General features: G+C 46.4%; 1 protein-coding gene across 1 annotated transcript; it reads right to left on the bottom strand.

Annotated features, from left to right (window-relative positions):
• Positions 1–905: 905 nt before the first annotated feature.
• Positions 906–26584, bottom strand: LOC136660621 (fatty acyl-CoA hydrolase precursor, medium chain-like). Its single transcript, XM_066637928.1, has 13 exons — positions 26512–26584; positions 24879–25083; positions 24150–24294; positions 22580–22713; positions 21840–21993; positions 20337–20438; positions 18555–18662; positions 14217–14357; positions 9053–9133; positions 7288–7435; positions 4936–5067; positions 3865–3937; positions 906–1597 (listed from the first exon to the last, which is right to left on the bottom strand). The coding sequence occupies exons 1-13, from the start codon at positions 26582–26584 to the stop codon at positions 1420–1422; spliced, it is 1674 nt and encodes a 557-aa protein (XP_066494025.1). The 3' UTR covers positions 906–1419.
• Between the last annotated feature and the right edge of the window lie 544 nt (positions 26585–27128).

Below are 27128 nucleotides of genomic sequence, written 5' to 3'. Positions count from 1 at the left end.
CCTGAGGCAGGAAGGGTTTGTGGGTTGTAGAAGGAGTGCAGGTAGGAGAGGAGACTGACTGGGCTTATTGACTCTGGACTTCAGCTTGGCAACTCTGATTTGACTGACTTACTTGGAATCTGACCTTGGACTGTGACTTGGCTTATTGACTCTGGACTTTGGCCTGGATACTCTGACTGACTTTCTGGCTAATGGACCTACTATACTGTTGACTTATGGCTCTGCCTTGTGGACTGACCTTCTGGCTAATTGATTATCTGGCTCACTGACTAACAGACTACTCAAACAGGCTGTGGAGAGCTGGGGAGCTGAGGTGTGCTGCTATACCTGGATGGACTGCTGCCTTAGGAACTGGGTCCCTGCAGTTTAAACAGGCAAGCTACCCTAGTGGTGGAGTCTAGCAGTACTGCAGTAGAGAACTGGGGCCATTGTTGGGGAATGAAAGGGGAGCTACTGAGCTTAGAGTTGGCATAAGTTCCCTAAGGGAGGCATGGACTGGAAATCTGGCAGAACACTGCTGAAGCTGCTTGTGAAGTTGCAGGCAGGCAGTGAGCATCAAGCTAACCAGGAAGGGAGTAGAAGTGCCAGTAAACATGCATGGTACAAGCACACAGGGCTGTAAGCCCACTGGACTGCTGTGGGGAATAACGGGATCATCCAAATTAAACCAGGGTTGTTACAAGTGTACACGGCCCTCAGTTCCTCAGAGAGAGGGTAGGATAAAACATCAAAAGGAGAATTTATAACTAACACACCACTCACTATTCTCCTAATAAAGATTTATTCCTTTTTTTTCCTTTTTGCAGATATCAGCTTACCAGAATGTACTTGAAATACACCTGATGAGTAGAGATTCAGGCTGAACTGAATCGGTCAATTCTTTGTCCTCCTGCATCCCCCACCCGGGTATCTTCCCTACTCACATTTGCTCTTAGGGCATCCTAGAAACTTTTATGATTTTTGCAGGGCTACTTCTCATTTTGCTTTCCCTTGCGGCAGCTCCCTGCTCATGCCAGGAACCGTCTGTGAACTTGTTCGCGGAGGCCAGAGGCTGCCGGTTTTGCAGTTTCACCCCGATAATGCCAGCTGCCATTATCTGCTTCTCACTCATTCAAGCGAGAGACAGATAATTTCACTTACAGGGGTAGTTCATTTGCAACAGCACATGAAGAACATCATAAGGATTTGGGGTTTTCTTCCAGCACAGAGATAGTGGGTCCAAGATGGTATCGGGAAGCATTCTGGATCATGCCATGCCTGGGGATCTTCGTGGGAAGCAGGAATTCTTGATTTGTGAGATGCAATCCAAGCATACTTTCTTCTGCACAAAGCTCCTCACAAAGTGTATAAGTGCACCAAGGGGGTTATTTTCATGACTTTCCCTCCCCTTCTTTCCAGTGATCCCACTGAGGGTTCACTTCACAGCTCACTGCCTTTTCTCTTGCTTTCAGCCAGCTTTTGGGGCAGAACCTTGGTCCAGAATATCACCCGTTTCTCCTTCAGTCTCTGGGCTGCCTTCTGCTTTAAGTCAATTTCCAGGTACTGCTCGTTCTGGTCGTATGCTGGCCATGTGACCAGGCCCTCGCTGTTTGGATCGCTGTTCACAATGGGACAGTGAAGCATTAGTCTACTATTGAAGCCAAATGACAGCCATTCCTGTGCAGCCTCCTGACAGTAGTGGAACGCTAGGAAGGGAAGCCAAATGCTTTCTAGCTCCCAGTGCAGCACACTGAATGCCGCCCAGACACCAGTGGCATGACAGCTGCCGCCGCTGTTCCTCTTCCCTAGATTCAAAAAGGAGGGGGGGCAGAAGAGAAATGTGGAGGACAGGAGGGCAGTGGGCTAGAATGTCTCCCACTCTTTAGATCACCACTCTCCATCACATTTCCTCTTCGTTCCCCTCTTATAAGAAGAGCCTGGCTGGATCAGGCCAAGGGCCCACTGAGTGTAGCTTCCTGTATCTCATAGTGACCCACCAGGTGTCTCAGAGAGAACTCAGAGCAACAAGAGACCTGCATCCTATTTCCACTCCCTTGCACTTGGCATTCAGTTATGAGCTACTCTAAAACCCAGAGGTTGCATACATTCATCATTGGTTGTCACCTTTGATGGATATTTCCTTCATCCATCTGTCCAATTCCCCTTTCAAGGCTTCTAGGCCTTCAGGTGTCATCACCACATCCTCTGGCAAGGAGTTCCACAGATTAATTACATGCTGGGTAAAGAAATATTTCCTCTTGTCTGCACTGACTCTCATGCCAGTCAATTTTAGGGGGTGTTCCCTGGTTCTACTGTTGTTCGAGAGGGAAAAGAATTTCCTCCTTTTTTGAATCCAGAAAGTAGGTGGAGTAACAGTGGAGTTGGGCAAAGCGATAAAGGCAGGCACCTCTTGCCATTTGTCTCTTGAGGTGACCACCTCAGGTTGCCCCTGAAGCCAGAGTTTTACCCAACTTTTGTGCAGTTTTTAGATCTGCAAATTCCAAAATGATGTGGTCTGGAGGTGCATTAGAGGTTGGCTTCCTCTCATATATCTCATCACAATCTCTTGGAATAATCGAATCAATTGGTTTTTCATTGGATTTTTTAAGTTTCTATCAATTCCCTGGAGTTTATCAAAGGGTAAAGCAAAGAATGCTAGACATTGAGGCACAAAACCTCTTTGAACTTGCTTCTAGAATTTGCTCCCCTCTTAATTTCTCTATCCCGCTAAAGTATGGGCAAATGGCTCCTTATCTGAGTATTCTGATCAACCCTTCTGAACGTCGTGCAATCTCTTTGGCAAGATTCAATGTGTTTCCATCCAAGGTCACCGAAGGCAGATATAGGCAAATACCATATAAAGAACGCCTCTGCCCTTGTAATTTGGGAAGTGTTGAATCAATCATACACATTTTTTTATTGTCCTCGGCACACTAGATCCCGCCACACTTACATGACTCCACTTCTCGGCAAAATGAATGGGCTTTCAGATGAGGCAAAACTGAAGTGTCTCCTAAATGACTGCTCACCTGATGTGCTAGAGGGAATTTCTAAATTTTTACTTTTGGTGATTTCTAAGCCTTCTTAATGTAATTTGTCAAAAATGTTGATATTTTATGTTGAACTGTAAATGTTTTATTAGTAATTTAGTATCTTAACTCCGTTTTTGATAAATGGGATTAGGACTAATTATGTTTGCTTTTATGATTTCTCTATCTATGCCTAATAAAGGTTCATTCATTCATTCATCTCTTGGAATAGCTAAAGGTTGGTTTTGATGCACCTATATGGATGGCAGGATTAAAGGGGTGGGAGCTTCTTAGTGGCTGCTCCGTAACTCCAGAAACTCCTACATATGCAGGGTTTACCAGTGCCAGGCTCATCAAACAGCATTATGTTTCAAACAAATGAAACTTGTTATTAACTAAGACAAACCCATACATAACCCTGAACACAAAATACCCACTTAGAATTTTTACTGGCATAACCATAATGTTATAAACATTATGGTTATGCCAGTAAAAATTGTAAGTGGGTATTTTGTGATCAGGGTTATGTATGGGTTTGTCTTAATTTTATTATTTTTAGGCTGAACAAACTATGTATTTTTCAAACCCATTTTAATGGTACTGCCAATTGCCCTGAGCATGGAGTAATGATAATGTGTTAAAAAGAATCACAAAGTCAGCATTAGAAACAAGATGGGACAGGAAGGAGGAAGGGACAAGGGAGCCACACGTGGAAGACTTAAGACACGCACAAAGCAATTGCGCCATCAGAAATCAGCCACTATGTTGCCTTCAACAGCCCTGGCAGATTCTGGCACCCTGATGAATGTTTGGCATGATGGACTGATTTATCGGATGGATGAAAAATGGCCCTTACCCAGTACGTGCGAAGTTGGCCCAATAGCTCATGACTTTCCTGCTGAGATGTTGCTCTTCTTCCGTAGCATCCCCTGTTGGGACAATGCAGACTGTTAAAAGACTGCAAGGTCATTAGAAAGTTGGTGGGTGGGCTTTATACCCCAGGCTTTTCTCTGAGTTTGACACTGTTTGGCCCTGAGCATCCCACTACTAGTCCATGCTAAATGCCACCAGGGCATCATTAGAGGCTTACTCTTTTCTGTGTGCTGCAGTTGTCTTGGGGGCACAATTTAGATTGGGTCCGCAGCATAAAGATGGGGCTGTTGACCTCCAAACTGGGTGTACCTCCATTATCATAGTGGGATTTATGCCCAAATAGAATGTGTAGGATTGCTCTGAAAGACTCAAGCGTACATGCATAAAATAATGGCACTTTCTTCCCCTTCCCCCCACCCCCAGCACTGCTCCTCTGCCCTTTCTGTATAGCCTCCTTTATATCTGCATTAGACTGTGAATCCCACAGGGAAGGGGCCTGTCCTCCCTTCTTTTGCAAAGCCCCCACGCACGCTGGGGGCAGTCGATCAATGAGTAAAACATTCTACGTGGCTGACCCAGTGTCATGCCAAAATGACTGCAGCAGCAACCAGTTGGAGGGGCTAGCCCCACCAGCACCATCTCAGAATCTCTTTAATTGCAAGACTACCAGTCCACAGAAGCACTATAGAGATGTTTCCGCAGCAGACTCAGTGGCAGAAGTGGCACTGCTTGGTCCCCTGGCTCTCCATCGCAACAGTGGCAGGGGCCAACAACCGTAGCACTGAGAACTGAGATACAACCACACCTTTCTCATGGTCAGGATAACTTGAGCGGCTGACTGAGCTGAGTGCGACTCATACTGATGCAACTCCTGAGGCACGTGGACCCTGCCTGATCTTCAGCCCAATTGTTGCACAGTCACCCAGTAACAGAAAGTGAGAATCAGATCCAAGGTTGTGGCTCCTTACGGCAGCCCACATACCCTCCTGAGAGATGGCTTGTCTCCATGCCTGCGCTGCTTGTCAGGCCCCTTAAGGAGGCGCAACAACCTTACCTGCTAAGAAGGGCTTTCCAAAGACAAAGCCAATTTCATCACCGTGGTCTGATCGAACATAATCTGGTCTGACGCCTGCATATGCACTTGGCTGGTGCTGGAATTCATAGAAGTAAACCGGATAGCCAGCATCTACGTCAAAGGGAGGCAGGAAAAGAATGTTCCAAAAGGGTGACATCTTGGAAAACAGTGGTACATATGCCACCAGCGTTAGGGCAGGTGGTGTTGGGTGGTACATGCTGCCCAGCAGGGAGACTGCAATGTGAGCTTCAAACAGCGGAAGAAGGCTCGGCCCAGCAGGCAGTGCTCCAGTGCATGGTTTTTGCACACTTAAAAAAAACCCGCCCTGAGCCTGTTACTACAGTTGGAAGCTCCCATTGTGAAGTCACCACCAGTTTCTTCCAGTGGTACTTCTGCGGAGAGCATTGGATCAAGTGATATGTCAGGGGAGCAGTGAGAAATGCTGCTGTAAGGCGATATTATGACCGTGCCTGGAGTCAGGGGAACAGAATCCAGTGGGCAGGCTGGGAACCGTCATCCTAGCCCTCATCCACAGAGGTACTGTAGCAATCCAAGTTTGGAGGAGACACTCCATTGCTAGGAACAAAGTTAGTTAGGCCACCACACTGGCTGGAAAGTGAAGTGAGCAAAGGGTGTTTGTTGTATTAAATAGGTAAGTAGCCACTGCCCCAGCAGGCTTCTGTGTCCCCATCCCAAGCATTCTAAGGAGCCTTGCGCTGGCTGCTCAAGAGGGTTGGATTGAGATCATGTAAAAACAGGTGCTGAAAAACTGAGAGCACCAGCAGAACGGGTAGAAAAAATTTTCTTGGAGAAGTAGTCTTGTGTACCAGTAGTTGGCATCCTTCAGTCTCGGAAGACTATGGTGTCACGCTCTGAATGGTGGTTCTGGAACAGAGCGTCCTCTCCAGTGCGCGAAGCCTGGATAAAGTAGGTATGGAGGATAGGCTGTTACCCATGCAGCAAATCCCCCCTCTCCACGTCGCTGAAATTGTCCAATGGAAAGGCAGAGGCCAATACGGTTGGTTCCAGCGGCGTCGCAGGAGTTGCCAGAACATGACTGTGTTCAGCCATGAACTGCCTCAGGGACTCCGGCTCCGGATTTTGCCTCGAGGTTGACTCCTGAAGCCTTTTCCATAACTGGATGTAGCCACAAGGCAGTGGAGGTTTGGGATCAGAGTTTTCCTTCTCTCAGATGAGCTGCCTTCCCAGGCTGACGAGTCCCATCTACCCGGTGGCTGTTTAGTCGCCTCTTACGACAAGTACAGCCAAACTGAGGGCCTATTCTTATCCCCAGCCCCCAGGGGAATCTTGTGTACCACTCCCAACAGTATTCACAGGGAAATGCAGTCCACTGAGTTTTTGTTAAGTGTGGAACTTAACTGTGAAGTAGCAACAGGCAGCCCAATCCTAACAAAAGACTTGTGTTGCAATGCAGTGGCACCGGTGCAGCCTCCACCACATCCAGCACAAGAATTGTGGTTGCTGGAGGTCTCCTCAGGGTAAGGGGACATTTGTCCACTGACCCCAGATAAAACTGCAACAGCTGCAATGGAGCTACTTGGATGTGTGCCATAAAATTGCTGGTGCAAATCTGAGCCACCCCATGTTGGACTTCCAACCTGGGAAGTCAGATAGGATACTTTGGTAGCCAGGGCCACTGTTTCTACCCACTCCCTGCCCACCCCTACCTCCTGCCAGCCAATGGACCACCTACGTGTTCCAGCGAGTGCTGGCCTCCAACTGGTTGCGGCTATCACCACTGGCATGAAAATCCTTTGCACAGCCGCAATGGCACTTTTGCGACAGTGTGCGTGCTTATCCTGCCAGCTATAGCCGGCATAGGATTGGGCTGTCAGAACTGAAGGTGATCTGATTGACTAACAAAATTAGGGTCAAATCACAGAGGACAAACAAGATCCATGAACTGGATTGTCCAGCTTTTATACCTGATTTTAAAGCAGCTACTGGGAGATCTGATTTTGACCAAAGCAGTGGTACTATGGAAACACTGTGGAAGGAGTGTTTAGCTCTTCCCCCCATGCATGGTTTCATGGCTCTTATTCATCCACCAAACTGTTGTTTGGTTACATTGGGAAAAACGCAGGTATCTGCATATAACGCATTTACTTGTTTAATGTGTGGATAATATTCTTTAAAATCGGGGAAGTTCTATAAATCACGGAAGTTGCATGGGGAAGGGTTAAACCCCCCCCTTCCCCAGCCCTGTTGTTTCTGGAGCCCATAGCAATGTCTTGTTAGAAAAAGAATCAGTTCAGACCACAGATTTCCTGCAATCACATGTGGTTTGGCTCTCAATAGTAGATATCTTACCTCTATGGAGCTTGGCGATCTTGATAGAGGGAACAACAAACATGCAATCTCCTAACAAGTCGGCTAATTGGTCTCGGAGCTGGGAAGGGTCCTCTGTTCCCACCAGATATTCTTCCTCCAAGATGTGAACATGCTCAGGGGGCACACCCTAGAAGGAAGAGTATACATGGCAGATGTGATAACACAAGGTCTTTTTGTAACTATGTATTTGTTTTGAAGATGTATACCCTCCCTCTTGATCAAAAGGATCCCCAAGGTGGCTAAAAACAGATATAGCAACACAGACACACTACAGGCGGTGGTGGGTTCTTCCTGGCTGGGACTTGGGGACCGAGAAGCAAACTCTGCCGCTTCTCTGTCTGATGGGTGAAGCCAAACTGGAATTTGCTCTGCTGAAATAACAAGTGCTGAGGATTCTATTAGAATGAGAGTGCAATAATAATTGAAAGCTGTTTTAATTTTTTAGGAAAAGTGGGATATAAATCTTTTAATAAAAAAATATTGTGTCCAGCAATATAGAATGTAAACATGTTAGGTTAATGTCATTTGAACTGAAGTCCATGCCATTAATGGCAAAAAAAATAGCAATCATACATTTTTGCGCTAATCATACATTTTGCGTAATCCATTACGCAATCAAATAGCAATCATTACGCAAAAAAAATAGCAATCATACATTTTGCGTAATCCATTACGGGGTACAAGCCATGATGTGTATGTGCAACCTCCTGATTTTAGAAATGGGCTATGTCAGAAGGCCAGATGCAAGTGAGGGCACCAGGATGAGGTCTCTTGTTATCTGGTGTGCTCCCTGGGGCATTTGGTGGGCTACTGTGAGATACAGGAAGCTGGACTAGATGGGCCTATGCCTGATCCAATGGGGCTGTTCTTATGTTCTTATTTTTAAAAGTCACAGACGGCTGATGTGATGGAAAGTGAGATGTCTGGAGCCAGTCCCATGTTGCAAGACAGGGTTATGGCTACAATGCTGATTAATACAAGTTGCTCATTTATTGCACATTCCAGTGTTTAAGGTATGTTAAATTTCCCTGACGGCAATGTCTCTGCTCCACCTTTAGCAGGCAGGGCCTTTTTCCACTCAACGATTAATTGCTGAAAGTTGGGGTTGCCTACTCTGACTAAAGATATTCCTAGAGGCCTTTTTTTTCCTTTCCAACATAAGGTCATACTGGATACTCCTGGAGGCCATCAACTCTCCAGCAGTACTTTCAGTCGTCACCTGGAGATTGATTCCTGAAGACTCCAGGATAGTTTTGGAGGGGGAGCAACTCTACTCAAAGCTATAGTGCACAAGTTCTTATTCTGAGCTGCAGAATTCCTTTTTGGAGCAAGGGACAGCATGACCCCGAACGCCAGCTGATGCTGCCTTGGGGACCACCACCTCTGTGCTATTTAAAAAAAACACAAGCCATTATTGTGTTCCTTGTGCACTACCATGAAACCCAGAAGTGCAGAACTTCTGGTTTTATTTTCAGGGACAGTGCATTCACTGAATGAAACAGAAGTCCCACACTGCTGGGTTTCACGGCAGTGTGCAAGAAGACTGAGCTGTTTCACCCTCAAGAAACTGGAAAGCAGTTCCAAAGAATGCATTGGCTGCAGGTTGGTGCTGGCAGCAGCAGATTCCGTGTGAACGGTACCCTGAAATCTCCCACCTCCTCAGACCCCTCTCAGTCTGCCACCGATAAAAACCAAATCAGGTGGCCTCATGGATGAGCCGGCAGCATTCACAGCAGTCTCTTACCGTCATATGCTTCATGGCTTTTATGACAGAAATGACCATTTCTTTGTCCAATCCCTCGGTGAGATCAGGAAACTTTAACAACTAGAGAGAGAGATTATTAAACAGAACATTGCAGTCACAAAACATGTGCTGCCCCACCTCCAAAGGCAGAAAAATACATTTACCTTTGTATTTACTTAAATGATTTTTATGCTGCTTTTCCTTAGCTCAAACTGGCTAACAATATCATAAAAACATAATTTCAAATAACTGATACAAATATATAAATGTCTAACAAATACATATCTATCTATCGTTGTATAACAACAATAACATGACATACTTTAAACCAACTAACAACATAATCATATGAGCTGATAATAATTGTATTGTATTGGCAACCTTCAGTCTCGAAAGACTATGGTATCGCGCTCTGAAAGGTGGTTCTGGCACAGCGTCTAGTGTGGCTGAAAAGGCCAATCCGGGAGTGACAATCCCTTCCACACCGGGAGCAAGTGCAGTCTGTCCCTGGTCTGTCTCCCTGGCTATGGGCCTTCCTTCTTTGCCTCTTAGCCTCAGACTGTTGGCAAAGTGTCTCTTCAAACTGGGAAAGGCCATGCTGCACAGCCTGCCTCCAAGCGGGCCGCTCAGAGGCCAGGGTTTCCCACTTGTTGAGGTCCATCCCTAAGGCCTTCAGATCCCTCTTGCAGATGTCCTTGTATCGCAGCTGTGGTCTACCTGTAGGGCGCTTTCCTTGCACGAGTTCTCCATAGAGGAGATCCTTTGGGATCCGGCCATCATCCATTCTCACGACATGACCAAGCCAACGCAGGCGTCTCTGTTTCAGCAGTGAATACATGCTAGGGATTCCAGCATGTTCCAGGACTGTGTTGTTTGGAACTTTGTCCTGCCAGGTGATGCCGAGAATGCGTCGGAGGCAGCGCATGTGGAAAGCGCTCAGTTTCCTCTCCTGTTGTGAGCGAAGAGTCCATGACTCGCTGCAGTACAGAAGTGTACTCAGGACGCAAGCTCTGTAGACCTGGATCTTGGTATGTTCCGTCAGCTTCTTGTTGGACCAGACTCTCTTTGTGAGTCTGGAAAACGTGGTAGCTGCTTTACCGATGCGCTTGTTTAGCTCGGTATCGAGAGAATGTGTGTCGGAGATCGTTGAGCCAAGGTACACAAAGTCATGGACAACCTCCAGTTCATGCTCAGAGATTGTAATGCAGGGAGGTGAGTCCACATCCTGAACCATGACCTGTGTTTTCTTCAGGCTGATTGTCAGACCAAAATCTTGGCAGGCCTTGCTAAAACGATCCATGAGCTGCTGGAGATCTTTGGCAGAGTGGGTAGTGACAGCTGCATCGTCGGCAAAGAGGAAGTCACGCAGACATTTCAGCTGGACTTTGGATTTTGCTCTCAGTCTGGAGAGGTTGAAGAGCTTTCCGTCTGATCTGGTCCGGAGATAGATGCCTTCTGTTGCAGTTCCAAAGGCCTGCTTCAGCAGGACAGCGAAGAAAATCCCAAACAAGGTTGGTGCAAGAACACAGCCCTGCTTCACTCCGCTTCGGATGTCAAAAGGGTCTGATGTGGAGCCATCGAAGACAACAGTGCCCTTCATGTCCTTGTGGAAAGATCTGATGATGCTGAGGAGCCTGGGTGGACATCCAATCTTGGGTAGAATCTTGAAGAGGCCGTCTCTGCTGACCAGGTCGAAAGCCTTTGTGAGATCTATGAAGGCTATAAAGAGTGGCTGTCGTTGTTCCCTGCATTTCTCCTGCAGTTGTCTAAGGGAGAATACCATATCAGTGGTGGACCTGTTGGCTCGGAATCCACACTGCGATTCTGGATAGACGCTCTCTGCAAGTACCTGGAGCCTCTTTAGTACAACTCGGGCAAACAGCTTTCCTACAACGCTAAGGAGAGAGATGCCGCGGTAGTTGTTGCAGTCACCCCTGTCACCTTTGTTCTTGTACAGCGTGATGATGTTTGCATCCCTCATGTCTTGAGGTACTCCACCTTCTCTCCAGCAGAGACAGAGGATTTCATGCAGCTCAGTGACTATGATCTCTTTGCAGCATTTTAGGACTTCAGCAGGGATGCTGTCTTTTCCAGGTGCCTTGCCAAAGGCAAGGGAGTCCAGGGCCACGTGAAGTTCTTCTAGGGTTGGTTCACTGTCAAGCTCTTCCAGCACAGGCAGGCACTCAATGTTGTTCAGTGCTTCTTCGGTGACTACATTTTCTCTGGAATATAGCTCAGAGTAGTGCTGCACCCAGCGTTCCATCTGCTGCGCCCGATCCTGGATGACCTCGCCTGTGGCAGACTTCAGAGGGGCAATTTTCTTCTGTGTTGGACCTAGGGCCTGCTTGATACCATCATACATCCCCTTGATGTTGCCCGTGTCAGCTGCTATCTGTATCTCGGAACAGAGCTGGAGCCAGTAGTCGTTAGCACATCTCCTGGCAGTCTGTTGGACTTTGCTGCGAGCAGTTCGGAGGACCTGCAGGTTGCGCTCACTGGGACAGGCCTTGTATGCTGCTTGAGCTCTCCTCTTTTCCTCAATGACTGGTGTCAACTCCTCAGAGTGGGCTTCAAACCAGTCTGCCGCCTTGTTGGTCTTCTTGCCGAATATGGACAAGGCGGTGTTGTAAACGGTATTCTTGAAATGTTCCCATCTGTTGGATGCGTTTGCGTCGGCCGGGCCTGGAAGAGATTCCTCAAGCGCTTGTGCAAATTCCTCCACTTTTCTCTGATCCCGGGTCTTGCTGGTATCAATGCGAGGTCTTCCTTCCTTTTTCGTGTGATACAGTCGCTTTGTTTGCAGTTTCACTCTGCTGCACACCAGGGAGTGGTCAGTGTCGCAGGCAGCACCATGATAACTGCGTGTGATCTTGATGCTGGGAAGGCTGGAGCGTCTGGTGAGGATCAGGTCGAGCTGGTGCCAGTGCTTTGATCTTGGATGTCTCCAAGAGACTCTATGTTGGGGCTTTGTGTTGAAGAACGTGTTGCTGACACAGAGACCGTGATGACAGCAAAACTCTAGCAGGCGTTGGCCATTTTCGTTCATCCTCCCAGTGCCAAACTGACCTAAGCAAGTGGGCCATGAACTGTTATCAGCACCAACTCTAGCATTGAAATCGCCGAGGATGAACAATGGCTCTTTTACAGGGATTTTCTTGACAGTGGTGGCCAGGTCATCATAGAATTTGTCTTTGGCTTCTGCTGGAGACGACAGAGTCGGTGCATAAGCACTGATGAGAGTGATAGGTCCTGCTGATGACTGGAGCTGCAGGGACAAAATTCTTTCACTTCCCACAGTAGGTGGGATGATGGATTTCAGCAGGGTATTTCTGACCGCAAAGCCAACGCCATGTTCCCTGGTTTCGTTTGGTGGTTTTCCCTGCCAGAAAAATGAGAAATTTCTCTCCTTGACAGATCCGGAATCTGGCAGCCTAGTCTCTTGAAGGGCGACGATGTCCATCTGCAGTCTGCTCAGCTCCATGTCGATGACAGCTGTTTTGCGTGCGTCGTCTATTTCTTGCAGGTCATCAGAGAAGCCAGGTGTCATTGTCCTAACGTTCCAGGTGCCCAGCTTTAGGGCAGGAGTTTTCTGTTTTCTATTGCATGGTGCAGAGTTGTCGATCCGCTTGTCGGTTTTCACCCTAAACCCCACGCACCCCATGAGGTTAACGGACCGTGGCGAGGCAACACCTTACTGGCTGGGGACTGCCCAGCTTAAGGCGGGCGGTAGCTGCCCAATGAGATGCAATGATCTCTCCCACCGTCGGAAGCAGCCCCTGGCGTCATGCTCTACGCCAATCGAGCAAAGACTTATAACCGGTAAACTGCTGCTTCCCGTGTTGTGCCGACGCCGTATGGCGAAGTTGGAGTGTCCTCTCCAGTGCGCGAAGCCTGGGTAAAGAAGGTATGGAGGATAGGCTGTTACCCATGCAGCAAATCCCCCCTCTCCACGTCGCTGGAATGGTCCAATGGAAAGGCAGAAGCCAATACGGTTGGTTCCAGCGGCGTCGCAGGAGTTGCCAGAACGTGACTGTGTTCAGCCATGAACTGCCTCAGGGTCTCCGGCTCCTGATTTTGCCTCGAGGTTGACTCCTGAAGCCTTTTCCAGAACTGGATGTAGCCACAAGGCAGTGGAGGTTTGAGGTCAGAGTTTCCTTCTCTTAGATGAGCTGCCTTCCTAGGCTGACGAGTCCCATCTACCCGGTGGCTGTTTAGTCGCCTCTTACGACAAGTACAGCCAAACTGAGGGCCTATTCTTAGCCCCCAGCCCCCAGGGGTAGCTGATAATAATAATAGAATAAAATAATAAATAGAATAAAATAATAATCTATTATTATTATCAGGGGTAGCTGATAATAATAATAGAATAAAAACTATAAAAGCAGCATTAACACAAAAACTCATAGACTAAAAAGGACAACCAGGGGGATCATCCCTCCTCAAAGGCTAAGTGAAATAGGTTTGTTTTCAAAATCCACCTGGGTTTACCAAATATACAGAGAGGGAGTTGTGCTGAGGTTTTGTGGAAGCTTAGTCCATAGACTCACTGCCACAACAGAGAAGGCTCTGCACCTTGTTGCCATCCCTTTAGCCCTGGATCTCTATCAGATCAATCCTAACCCGCACTGGTGCAGCTGGGCTGCACAGTCCACACTGTGCACATATTCTACACTGCTTAGGAGTAGGTTGGAGGTCTCATCAGAGTAAGGGGCATTTGCCCCCTTTTCCTGGGTAGAGTCCCAGCCTGCGCAATGGGGCTACACAGATCTGTGCCACCAAATTCACTGGCACAAGTTCGAGAAGCCCCATGTCAGGCTTTTAAGCCTGGGAGGGGGAATAGGATATGGCATATACTGCTGCTGCTGCTGATCCCATACAGGCCCAGCCAGATCCACCACCCAACCCTGTTACACCCCTCCCTACCCTGTCCAGCCTCCTCCCCCACCCCTGCACCATCCAGCAGGAGCTTACCTACTCTGTCAGGTGCTGGCAAAATTCAGTGCTGGTGGGAAGGCGCAAGCCATCCTGTCAGCACTGCCTACCCTCCAAGTGCCACAAATGTGTTTTATGGCACATTTGCAGCACCCTAGGCTGGCACAACGGTCACCACACCAGTGTTTGCTGAGATTTGGATTGTAGCAGAAAGCTCTAAACAGCAACTTACAATAGGCAGCAGCCTGCCAAACTCGTGATTATTGACTCCAATCATATAAGGGACCTCATTGATCTCCTTTGCTGTATACAGTTCCAGGCCGCTCTTCGGAAGAAACACACCATCCACAACTGGAGGCATCATTATTATGCTCTGAGAAGGAACGATATCCTCAGTTATTATTATTATTATTAACAACAGTATTTATATACCGCTTTTCAACTAAAAGTTCACAAAGCGGTTTACAGAGAAAAATCAAATAACTAAATGGCTCCCTGTCCCAAAAGGGCTCACAATCTAAAAAGATGCAAAGGAATACCAGCAGACAGCCACTAGAACAGACAGTGCTGGGGTGAGGTGGGCCAGTTACTCTCTCCCTGTTAAAAAAAGGAGCACCCACTTGAAAAAGTGCCTCTTACCCAATTAGCAGGGGTTACTGATGAAAGTTACTGATGAAAGATCAAGCAAGCAGGTTTCAGGCCCATCACCAAGTTATAACCCAGAAAATGTGAAACTGTCATTAAATTTATTGCAACAAGGTAAGGTGATGTTTTTAAAATTCAGCTACAAGGGAGCAACAAGCAGGCAAAGGCTGTCTGCCTGTTGGGTTCCACAAAGCATCTGGTGGGCCACTGTAGGAAACAGGATGCTGGCCTTGATGTGCTTTGGGCGCAGTCCAAATTTGGGCTCTTCTTATGATCCAAGATGCCACAAGCAAGTAAGACACATCACTTATCCACTTATCCAAGTGTCTATGACTTAAAGACACTTGTTGCCCATTCTGGAGTGTTCACACATCTGTGCAAATCAGAGTGCAAGCTAGTGACTTCTGCATCAGACATTCTGTCACCACCACATATTGTCACCACCACCAGACATATTGTCACCACCACAATAAATGAGATGGTTATAATGGGTGGGCAGGAGGGATAGAGAGCCCTGCCACTGTGTTCTTCAACTTCCATTGAAGTTTGCGCTACTGCATGAACCAGTAGGCATACATATATAATGTACACTGCCAGCCAAAACATGAGGCCACCCGATGCATGTTGTATCAGTGGCAGATTGTGAGGGATCTGAAGTGGTGGAAGATTTGAGGTGCCCCAAATCTGCTGCCATCACCACCTCCCTCAAACCTGCCATCAATGCAAGTCATAATGATCTGCTTCCCACTTGCTCAGGCGAGAAGCAGATAATTCCCTTTCTTAACATGTTCCTCATGTGCTGCTGTGAAACCTGGTAGTGCAGGACTTCTGGTTTAATTTTCAGGAACAGCACATTCTGTAAATGCATTTCCAGGTTTTGCAGCAGCACAAAAGGGTTTGTGATTTTTTTCATTTTTTTGTAGTGCAAATGCAGTGGACTCAGGGTAGCATCAGGCGGTGTCCTGGGTTGTGCTTCCACTAGTCACAAATATATGGCGTTGTCTAATTTTCAGAAAGCTAGAGGATGGGGAGTCCCTAGCACTCTTTGGCCACATGGATGACAAATTGCAAGAAGGGGTCTCTTGGGGGTGACTCTGTGAGTTCTTGCACAGGGTCCACACGACAGCGTGATAAACAGCAGAGGGCTATGCTTTCTGCACAACCGGCTTCCTGCATCGAGCATGGAACAGGTCCCTGGCTTTCCATGGGGTATTTCCTGATGTGCACTCCAGTATACAACTGAGAGCACCCAAAACAACTATTTTCGCATGGTCTGGCAATAGCAAATCAAGCAACAGGAGTCCAGAATTGGTATGTGCACAGCTGAAAGGCAAAAAAGCAGTACCTGTTCCCCCGTCAGATCCAGTTTCAGGAAACCCTGAAATGTTAACAGAGAAGTTCATGAGGGGTTCCTCTATTTACTGCTTCACTTTGGACATTTAATTAGGAAGGCAGCACTGCAGAACAGACCTGGGACCCTCTAGTGGGGCAATATGCTAAATATTTAGAAAAGCTTTTCTGAGCCATTCTCCAAAACTAGATAAAGGCCTTCTGAATAGAGAGCAGAGCAAGGAGAGTGGCTTCTCCCTTGCTGCTATGTTGGCTCCAGCTCTGATCCAGCAACATGGAAGTGGAGAGTCCGTGCAGCAGAAAAGAACATTTTCCTAAGGATAATTGCAGCCGGTGATGAGTTTTGGACTTGGACCTAGAAGAGGCAGGTTCAAGTCCCCATGCATCCATGAAGCTTCCTAGGTGAACTTGAGCCAGTCACTATCTCTCAGGCCCACCTACCTCACAGGGTTATTGTGTGGATAAAGGAGGGAAGGAACCAAACCCTGCGCTCCTCGGAAGGGCAGTATAGAAATGTTAAAAATAAGTAAGTTCCAGGGGCTCACTGCCTGGATTCTGGTGCCTCTTGAAGGGGAGATCACTTGATACTTAAGGAATCTTAGCAATATTTGCCTTAGGTTGAGCATGGCTAGACGTAGACAGCAGGGAACTTCTTACAAACAACAAAACATGACCATTTCTTTTGGCATTTCTGCATGCTAAAAGATGCTCCTAGGCAAGAGGTGGCACGACCCAGAATGCTGTCTGATGCAGCCTCGGGTCTGCCACCACTGTGCTGCAAACCCCCCAACCCCTCCCCAAACTCTTACGGTGTTCCTTGCTCACTGCTGTGACATCTGGACTTGTGGGACTTCTGGTTTTATGTACAGGGACAAAGCAAATGTGCGGTCCCTGTAATTGAAGCCAGAAGTCCCACACTTCTGGCTTTCATAGCAGTGCACAAGGAGCATGGCAAGGAGAGGAATGAGAAAGTGGGAAGCAGATTGCAGCTTGCACTGGCTTGGAAGAAAGGGGCAGCAGCAAACTCAGGTGAAATTCACTGCCCCCCTAAGTCACCTCTCAGTTTGCCACTGATGGCACCCACATCATGTGTCCACATGGATGGGCCTGTGGCACTGCCAGCTCCCAGTTCCTTCTCTTAGCTTCCATTCCAGGGAGTCAGATCAAATTTCTCTGCCTGCCTGCCTGCACTTAATGGAGGAGGAGGGGGAGAATGAATCACTTGACACTCTCACGTCAGCCCCTCCTCTCAGGTATGTGGGATCTGACCAGCTTTCCATGCCCCCCCCCCATGAAGGAAGCATCCTGGTCTATGAGGCAGTGGTGTCACTAGGGTTCATGTCACCCAGAGCGGGATGCCAGTGCGTCACCCCCCAAGCAGTGGGCGGGGCAACACTCCAGGTGGTGGGCGTGGTGATGTACCATCACTCTGCCCCCATTGGTTTTTTGGCTGTACCTCTTGATAGAACAAAGATAGAACACATTCTGCATGAAATTATGCATTGATTGATATATAACATGTTGGTATTATTCCTCCAAACTGTGATTTTAGTAATTTTGGTCACTAGAGGTGACACACACACACCCAGGGTGTCAACTTGCAGCAGTTCTCAAACTTTTCTCAATACTGAGAAAGTTTATTGGATTGTTTCTCAATACTGAGAAAAAGTTTGAGAAAACTCAGTGCCTAGTTCAATTTAAGAACTTCTGTTTAAACCAGATCACTGTCAGGATCCACCTGGCTTTGCAAGTCTCAAAAAAAGTTCACCTTATCAGCTAAAGCCTCTGTTTTGATCCTTTTTAGTGGGGGGGGGGGGCGGGGAGGCTGCCTTCTGGCACATTTGTTGAGCTCCAGTTCCATCAGATCAGGACCATTCTGGTGGCTTCACATTCCCCTTTGCCTGGCCTGACCACCAGCCAAGGCACATTTGCTTACTTGCAAGTAAACGCAACCATGAGGCTTAGTTTCGCTTTCCATAGGGCTCAATACATTCACCTGCTTGGAGGCAAGGACTTCCTTCTCAGATGTTTTTGGGGGCTGCATTCATTGGATCAGGACTATTCTGGTGTTGTTGGATTCCTCTCAGCCTGCCCTTTCTGACCGACTAAGGCAAGTTTGATTACTCATGAGTAATAACGGGATATGGCTCAGTTTCACTTTCCAAAGGGCTCCATGCATTTTTATTCTCTGGGTTTTTGGCCATAACTTTTCATAGAAAGGAGATATTTCACTCTGGTTTTTTGCATTGCATTCTGCTGGAAATTCCACATCCAACAGTATATAACATGATGATGTTACTCCTAACCACTGCAATTTTAACATGTCACCCCCCCAGTGCGCATTATCCCCCCATGTGCGTCACCCGGTGCAGCCCGCACCCCCTAGCTACGCCACTGCTATGAGGGGATCGGTCAGCTCCTTACTTAAATCTCTGGGCCCTCCATCAGTAACCTGTGTGACAAAAGCATTAGTTGCTGGCAGCTTTAACCTAATCTAGTAGCAGTACTGTAAATTTGGGGGTGAACAAGCTGCAGTCTAAAAAAGAGAGACAGAATCTTTCGCTGCACCACTCACCAGTTTCAAAGTCACATTTAGAATCTCTTCCCCAGTCTTTTCTCTGAGACAATGAACCATCTCAGCAGTGGTGACGGCAGGGTCACATCCAGCCAATGCCGCTGTTTTCTACAGTCAGCAAAAACACAATTAAGTACTATAATAAGGGATCAAGACTGATGAATCTTCGCAGGATTGGGTTGAGGGGTGGGTTGGAGCAAGAGCAGTTGACAACAGGTTGGAGGAAGGACCAGCAGATGGATGCAGGATCCAAGGACGGGCCATGGAAACCGTAAGATAGAGGCAGTATCAGAGGAGGGGCGGGGCCAGGCTGAGTAGCCGCAGGCAGAGGCAACAAGCGGATTGGAATGGCCAAGAACATGTTAATTAAAAACTTCATCTTTGCAGGTTCTGCCTACTTAGTGTGGAAGTGGGTACAACTGCCCTGCACAAACATCCTGCTCAAAAGGGAGCAACAGAGCTAGTGAGCTAGCTGGAGGGGTTATGTCTCTAGTTTTTGCTTTTCCTGTGAGTCTCCTTCAGTGTGCAGACTGCCATTCTCAAGCTGACTTCTGTCTTTCTCTCTTCCAATATGCTCAGCAAGCCAGTTAGGCTCACTCTCCTATCCAGTTATGTAGTTTCCTCAATAAAGTTTTCTCTCTTTATAACCACAAGCCTGGCCAGTGATCTTCTGCACAGATGTCTCCCAAAACACACTGCATAAACCTGCTGTAGCAACGTTTACTGCTTCCTGATCAGTATGTCAGGGGAATCAATGAGGAATCCCCTCAATTAATCAGCTTTTGTCCCCTGAAAAGCAGGACAGGGGCTTTCATTACAAGTTTTATCACATTTTTCTTTTATAGTAAAATCGGCTTTTGGCCAGAGGGGAGGTTCTTTTGATCAAGCCATCTCTGCTCTGGTATGAAGTCAGGCAAAAGAAACAAACTGTTTAGGGCAGTTTTAGCATTGGGACTCATTTTTTAGAATGAGAATCTGTCAGGACCCAGCAGAAGCGGAAGTGACATTATCAAGCAGGAAATTTTTTTTAACAATCCTAGCCTGTAATACTACCCACACTTACCCAGGAGGAAGTCCCATTTACTATCCTTGTTAAAAGCATATACAGGTTGAGCCTCATTATTCTTGTGGGTTCTGTTCCAAGCACTCACATGGATGGCAAAAAATTCACTATAGCAAATCAATTTAAAAAACAAAGTTTCTTTGCTCCAGTAATTTAAAAACAGCCTTGCCGACCTTTGTGATGTTAAGATTGAGTCATTAAGAGGATAATCCAACAATCAGTCTCTCTCAAAGTGCTTAGAAAGGCTTCACTCGGACCCCTCCCTTCACCAATGCAAAGTATCTTTCTTTCAGGGGGAAGGGAGGGGTCGCCTGGAGAGAGAAGGATTGATGGATTGTCAGCCAGCTGCCCTCTCTCTCTCTCATTAAGGAGGCTTTTTAAACTGATTTTAAAGGGGTGCATTTTCCCCTTCTCCAGGGATCAGCACATTCCTTCTCATTTGCAGGGGCAATTCATGTTGAGTCAAATCCGTGTATAAATAGGCTGGACCTGTACATCGTAGCTGATTAAAAGTACAGATCTGTAACATATCCCCAAATGCAGTCACATATCATGGTAGCATCAAGTCTAATATATTCAAATAAAATATTGACATGAATGGGGATCCACCTGGAATTGACTCACGATCCACTTAGTAGGTCCCAACCCACAGTTTGAGAAAAACTTGTTTAGGGTTATTTTTTTAAAGTTATATCAATGTTAGTAGAAAAGGATTTCACCTTTGCTGTTTCTGCAGGATGGAAAGTTGAAGGTTCTATGAACGCGACTCCACTCTCTGAGATGGCCTTGTGGAACAAGCCGTTTGCTAGTGGAGACAGAACCTGAGAACAGGAAGAGATTCTAAGAGATCATCATAATATACACTCACTGCTGAAAGAGCCACAGTGTGCTCTGGAATAGCAGGATGTGTCTTTTTCAGTGTATGTTCCTGCAAGAGCACATCCACATACAAGTTAAATTTAATTTAAATTATTAAATTAAATCATTTAAATAAATTGGCTTGAATTAGGGTCCATGAGATGGGGTCCAGGGGGTAAATTGTACCCAGGCCCAAGGTCCAAAAGAGGATCCTGGAGCCAAAGGAAAGTGCCCCCAAATTTCCTGGGCTTTGACATTTTTCAGTCTCACCAGAGCCCATGAAAGGGAATGCAGGGGATACATTGTACCTGGGCCCAGGGTCAAAAAAAGGGAGCTGAAAATTTTCTGGAATCTCAAAAAAAGTTTCTATACAGGTGTGCATCGCTTAGTGATGTTCCGACCAACGACGGATCACATATACAATGGTCAGTTGTTGGTTTACTCAGAAAAAGCAGTTGAAACTCTACCTTAGTGTTGATGGTGTCCTTAGGAGGACTCATTCAGCTTGTGTCAGGCCTCCAAGGCCTCAGAATGGCCCATAGAAGCCTCTGGACACTATGAAGTACAATGGCTGTACAGTAGCACTCTCTGGCCTTGGGAGGCCTCGCGCATTTCATCAGGCACTTTGATCTGTGGTTTTGCACCTGTTGCTTTGGTTGTAATCATTTCTCCTGCATTTACTATTGACTGAAAGCTGATTTGCAAGTACAAGTGTGCGCCACTTAAGGATGGGGATATGTTCTCCTATCCCTGTTACGTGATCAGGTCATAAAGCAAACATTCAACACAATCTAGCACCTTTGTTGTGTAAACATACACTCCCTACCAGACACTGGCCGGCTGAGCAGACTACTGGAGACTGATTGTCTCTTCTTTACATGAAGAGCCTCTTTGTTGTGTAAACAGACGCTCTGCTGCAGGCTATGGGAGACCTGATTGCCTCATTGAGAGCCTCTTTGTTGTGCTTTGACCACTGTTGTATATGCAACAGTGTATATGTATATGTTGTATACGTCATTAAGCTGTGGAATGGACTTGTATTCATATTAATAGTAAATAAGAGATTTGTGTTTACAGTTGATGGACCTTATACGGACTAGATTTGGCTTTCGGAATACTTTGACGATTACACTATTCACACTTTCTGTAGTCACGCAAGACCCTGCCAACACCCCACCACAGGTAGAGAATGGTAGAGATGCATCTCAGCTGCTCCCCAGAGTCAGCTTCTCAGCATCTGAAAATGCAAGCAAGGGAGACTTGGGCCCTCATCTCAGGGTTTCGGATTAGCCATTCACCCTGAAGAGCAAAATAAGTGGAAGAATATAAATTGTTTTTTTTTTTAAAAACTTTAAAGAACGTACAAGTAAAGAGACACTTGATCCCCCTGATGACTCTCCAAATATAGTAACTGATTTCGGATCTCCTCCAAAATCTGCAATGTTCTCCTGGATCCACCGCAGAGCAGCCACTTGATCCAAAAGACCCCAGTTTCCACGAGCAAATTCATCACCAGTACTGAAAGGAAAGCAAGATGCACATGAGTCCAGTGATGTGCAGTGAGGTCCAGGCCTGGGAGGCAAGACAAACTCATTCTCGCCCCCACTTCCCCCCTTAAGCTCAGTCTCTGAAACACCCACTCTTCCCCCACCCCAAGTCTGGAAATTAATTAAGATCAGTCTCTAGAACATACACTCTCTCTCTCTCTCTGGAGCAGAGAAATGGCAGGAAAGCAAAAGTTAGCAAACATTTGCCACTGTTTCTCTGCATTGCCCTTCTCAAACTTTTCCTAGATTTTTGCAGTTGTTAGGGTACTATTCCATGTATTTGCAAACACCTAGGTAGTTTCATCCTGCTACAGTAGTGCAAGTACTGGGACTTGTACATCTGAGTACTTTAGCAGCAGCACAGAAAGCAGCCTACAGGTCCCTTTACAATAAGATTGAAATCAAAGGGTAAACCCAGGCTCTAAAACTGGGCTGGAATTTGGTGGGGGCAATCAAAGGTACGAGGGTAGTAATATCTGTATGAATTTCCTGGCTGAGGTTTCTCTGTGCAAAATTTGCAGAAGCAACCTTAGGAAACATTAAGCCTTAAGCCCTACCTGAAAAAGCCAAAGATGTTAAGCCTGTACTGAAGTGTTATGACAATCACGTTCTCAAAGGCTGCCAAGGCGGATCCATCGTAAGTAGAGGCTGCGCCAACTGCCAGTCCACCTCCGTGGATCCACACCATCACCTGATGGTAAATGCAGAGGGAGGAATACATTCTTGCAATTTTGATATGTTGTCAACATATTTGTTTAAAGTCCACTTATTCTGACATGGTTTAAAAGAAAGCGAATCATTCTAGACCAGGGGTGTCCGAACTTTTTGGCAGGAGGGCCACACCATCTCTCTGACACTGTGTCAGGGGCTGGGGGGAAAAAGAATTAATTTACATTTCAAATTTGAATAAATTAACATAAATGAACATATTAGAGATGGACCTTGAATGAATGAATGAATGAATGAAGGTCTTGCAATAGTTCAAGGCCTATGAAAGCCCTTGCACAAAGCAAGGCCAGCCTTTCCTTTGCTGCTGCTGCTGCAGCATCACAGATGTGAAACAGCAAGCAGTGGAGGGAGCCCTCGTCCCACAGCTCACGCTGAGGTTGAACAGTTGGCTGTCACGCTGAGAGCAGTTGCATCAGGCCAGTGTGGGCTCCAGCAAGTCTCTGGAGGGCCAGAGGCTCATTGGAGACTGGGCGCTCCCTGAGGACCAGATTGGGAGTCCTCAAGGGCCACAAGTGGCCCCAGGGCCGGCTTTTGAGCACCCCTGTTCTAGAAGGTTACTTCCTACTCTGATTTTCTCCCAGGAAAAAATGCATGTTCAAAGTACATTAGGAATGAGCTTGGTAGTAAATGATTTTATGAAAGAAAAATAAAATCTACTCAAGAACACACCATTTTGTAATCATTTTCCTTTTTTTAAATATTTCATTTGAACACTTGTAATAATAATGAACAACCTTTTGTATAGCACTCATTTCTCGCCACAGTATTTGCAAATGTTTGTTTGTACATATTATATGTAGTGACAAAGCAGTGACAAACCATATATGTTTGTTTGTACATATTATATATTATGTCTCAGTCTAAGCATGGCATTGTTTCTTTGTAATTGTCACATTCCTCTTTTGCTCTGAATCATATCATGCTGATTACAAAAAAGAGCCAAGTAAAACTTATTCATTCATTCAAATTTCATTCATTTATTTATCAAACAAAACAAATTTATTTGTTTTTTTAGGCCCACAAAAATGTGTAAAATATAAAATGTGGCCCTCCAGAGACCCATGCTGTATAGTAAATAATATTATTATTCGCATACTGCAGATGGGGAAGAGTGAGGTTGAGAGGGTGTGGCTTGCCCAAGACCATTGAATGAGGTGTGACTTGAATCAGGGAAGCCCTATGAGACAACAGCCTATGGGGGTTCACACACAAAAAATTCACATATCCAACACACATACATGATAAGAAAGAAGGGACACGTTTACTGTTTTTCCACATCGTGAGTTTTGCTGCAGATAAATTTAGAGGAGAGTTTTCACGCACCTCTTGGCATCATCTCAAACTACGGCGAAATAAATTTGTCAATTTTAGTTCTTAAAAAAATTTTTTTTGGCTTACAGGTAATTTTTCCTTCATATCTGAAGTGGCAGGTGTGTAGATATTCAGATACAGACAATTTTCAGACATTGTCCAAGAGAGTTTTTCCTTTCTGTTCGTAAAATCATCTGATAGTTGCTGCCCCGTTGCTCGATCCTGCAGGCACCTTAATTTGAAAGTATCGGAGGTTATTGATTATACCAAGGTATTAACCCGTGTGTGCCAGTGCCCACGCACAATGGTTTAAAGTCCTTCCTGGCCCTATGGCTCAGGGCAGGCAGTGACTTTTCTCTCTTCCGTGCCTTCTCACGACATCCTTGCAAGAAGGTCACTTTTGCACCAACTTACAGATGGCAATTTTGACTTGCACAAGGCTGCGAAATGAAGAGTGGTGACTTGATGCAAAGGAGGACAGGGCTCTCGTATATTTAAGGCTGCAAAGGGCAATGCTCATTGTGTGGAATAAAGATAAATGCTATAGCTGAAATTCACTTTTTAAAAATAAAACTGCTGGAGACCAGCCATTTACTGATAACCAGATTACCTGTGACTGTACTTGGCTTTGCATCATCAATTGCATCATATTCCCACTTGAATGAGACAGCTGAAACAGCTGTTTTGGGTGTAGCCTGAGCCCCAATAGCCTTGGAACACTGAAAAAGGTCATGGGCTGCACTTCCCTCACTGCCTGGGGCAGCAAAGCATCTTGGGAGAAGAGAGACCCCAACCATTCTGCTGACGTCAACTTACATGGGTGGGTAGGATGTTGCATTTCTGAGACTGCTCCACGGCTCAGGCGGCTCAGGTGGGGAAAACCGCAGAGGCCCAATGGGCGGCTTTGCAAAGGGAACTCCAAGGAACACACTGACGTTTCTCTCAGCCTCACCAATGTAGATCTGCTGGCCCCGGAGCCTCCCATGTTTGGTAACCACTTCGGGTGAAGCAGGATTGTGCCCTGAACAGCACAACACAACACCTCAAATACCAAGCTTGAAACTTTTGCACTGCGCTTGTTCAAGCATATTTAAAGCCACAGCCACCCTGTTCTAGGAGTGGCACAAGGTTGAGCAAATGCGTGTTCCTAGAGCAGTGGTTCTCACACATTTAGCACCAGGACCCACTTTTTAGAATGAGAATCTGTCAGGACCTACTGGAAGCGATGTCATGTCCGGAAGTGACATCATCAAGCAGAAACATTTTTTACAATCCTAGGCTGCAGTCCTACCCACACTTACCTAGGAGTAAGTCCCATGTACTATCATTGTTAAAAGAATACACATAGCAGCTTGTTAAAAGTACAGGTCTGTAACATTTCCCCAAATGCAACCACAGACCATGGTAGCATCAAGTCTAATATATTAAAAATAAAATATTGAAATGAATGGGGACCCACCTGAAATTGGTTCACGATCCACCTAGTGGGTCCCAACCCAATTTGAGAAACACTGCTCCAGAGCGTTATTCCTTGACACACCAGCATGTTCCTGCACCATAATCAGATCCTATCCAGTGCTGGGATTACAAGGACCTTCCGCAACAAGCTCATTAACCACTACAAGCTATAGGGAGGCCACGCTTTGGTTAAGGGGGGCACTTGGCTCAGCTTGTGGATTCCCCCCTCATCTGAGCACACATTTCATTCCATCTTTGCTCACAGCTGCATGGGATAACCTGCAGAAGGGCAGCATTTGTGCAACAGCTATGCCAGAACGCACTTGTCCTTCTTGCTTCACATTCCTGGAGCAGAGAAGAGCTGCGTTTATATACTAAAAAGGTCAGAGAATGACCACTGAAATGCACTGTTCCTCTTGAGGCAGTCGCAACTGTTTTGCTTGTTACTGTTAGTGTGCAAGAAAAGACATTAAAACAAGAATAGCCGTTGTATGCCAATATATTGCACAATCCCATCCAGTGCTGGAATTACAATGACAGGAATCTGATGATAGATTCCCGAGAGTCCCGCACTGCCCCACCCTGTACATTGAGCACTGCTGCTAGTAGTCCAGGTTCAAGAGTCACTCTAACCAGGTAGGCCCACTGACAGGCATATGACTCAGGCCCCTCAACACGCATCCAAATTTTTGCAGACATGGTCATGTAGATCTTGGAGAAAACAATGGCAAGTTGAATATATGGGAAGAGAATTGTGATTTGGGACCCTGATTGAAGGATGAAGGGAAACACATAGTGCTGCTCTGCAACACTGGAGCTTTTTCAAGATGCAGCCCACCTTTTTCAGTCTGCCCCTGTAACAATATTAGGATTTTATCTTCCATATGTTCTGAAAGAAACAGCAAGCATGTTCTGTTCCACCTGACCCCTCAATAGCCCATGTCCCTTTTTCTAAGGAACAAGAAGGAAATGCAAGATGTTTAGCTCTCACCATGAGCTGACAAATCTGGAGTACAAACCAGGAGAATCAAGACAGCCAGAAGCATCTTCTGTCCTGCTGGCATGATTAAGCAAATCAGATGCCCAACACCTTCCCCAACAGTCCAGTGCGTGCAACTCAGCAGACTGTGAAGCTTTCCTTGAACTCACACAAAGATAGTTGTGTGAAAGAACTGAACTCAAAGTCCAGGAGGTGTTTGCACTTCACCACCACCCAACCAGCAAGGATAGCACAGCAAGCAAAGGACTGGCATTGGTCAGAGAAGTAGCAGCAGTTCGCTGCCCACCCCCCAGCAGAACTCTTGGGCCATTGGCCAGAGGAACAAAGGCCTTTACTGAGCAGTGACACCATTTCTATCCCCACAGGGACACCAGCCAGGGAAGATAAGCCTGGTCTCAGTTGGATCTAATGCCACAAATAGCTCACTTGTCAACATCAAACTCATCTCTCCTATCCTTCAGGTGACCCATTATGGTGCCAGCTGGTGGCCTTATTCAGCTACAAACATCTAGTTATAGAACCATAGAAATAATATGGTGAGAACTTGCAAGAGTGTACATATGTGGGGGGTGGGGGTGGGTGGAAATGTGTGTGTTCAATTATTGGGA

Source organism: Tiliqua scincoides, chromosome 9, assembly GCF_035046505.1.
Source record: "Tiliqua scincoides isolate rTilSci1 chromosome 9, rTilSci1.hap2, whole genome shotgun sequence".
Classification (NCBI taxonomy): domain Eukaryota; kingdom Metazoa; phylum Chordata; class Lepidosauria; order Squamata; family Scincidae; genus Tiliqua; species Tiliqua scincoides.
Note: the sequence above shows the minus strand (reverse complement) of the source record. Positions and strands in the feature narration are given on the sequence as shown.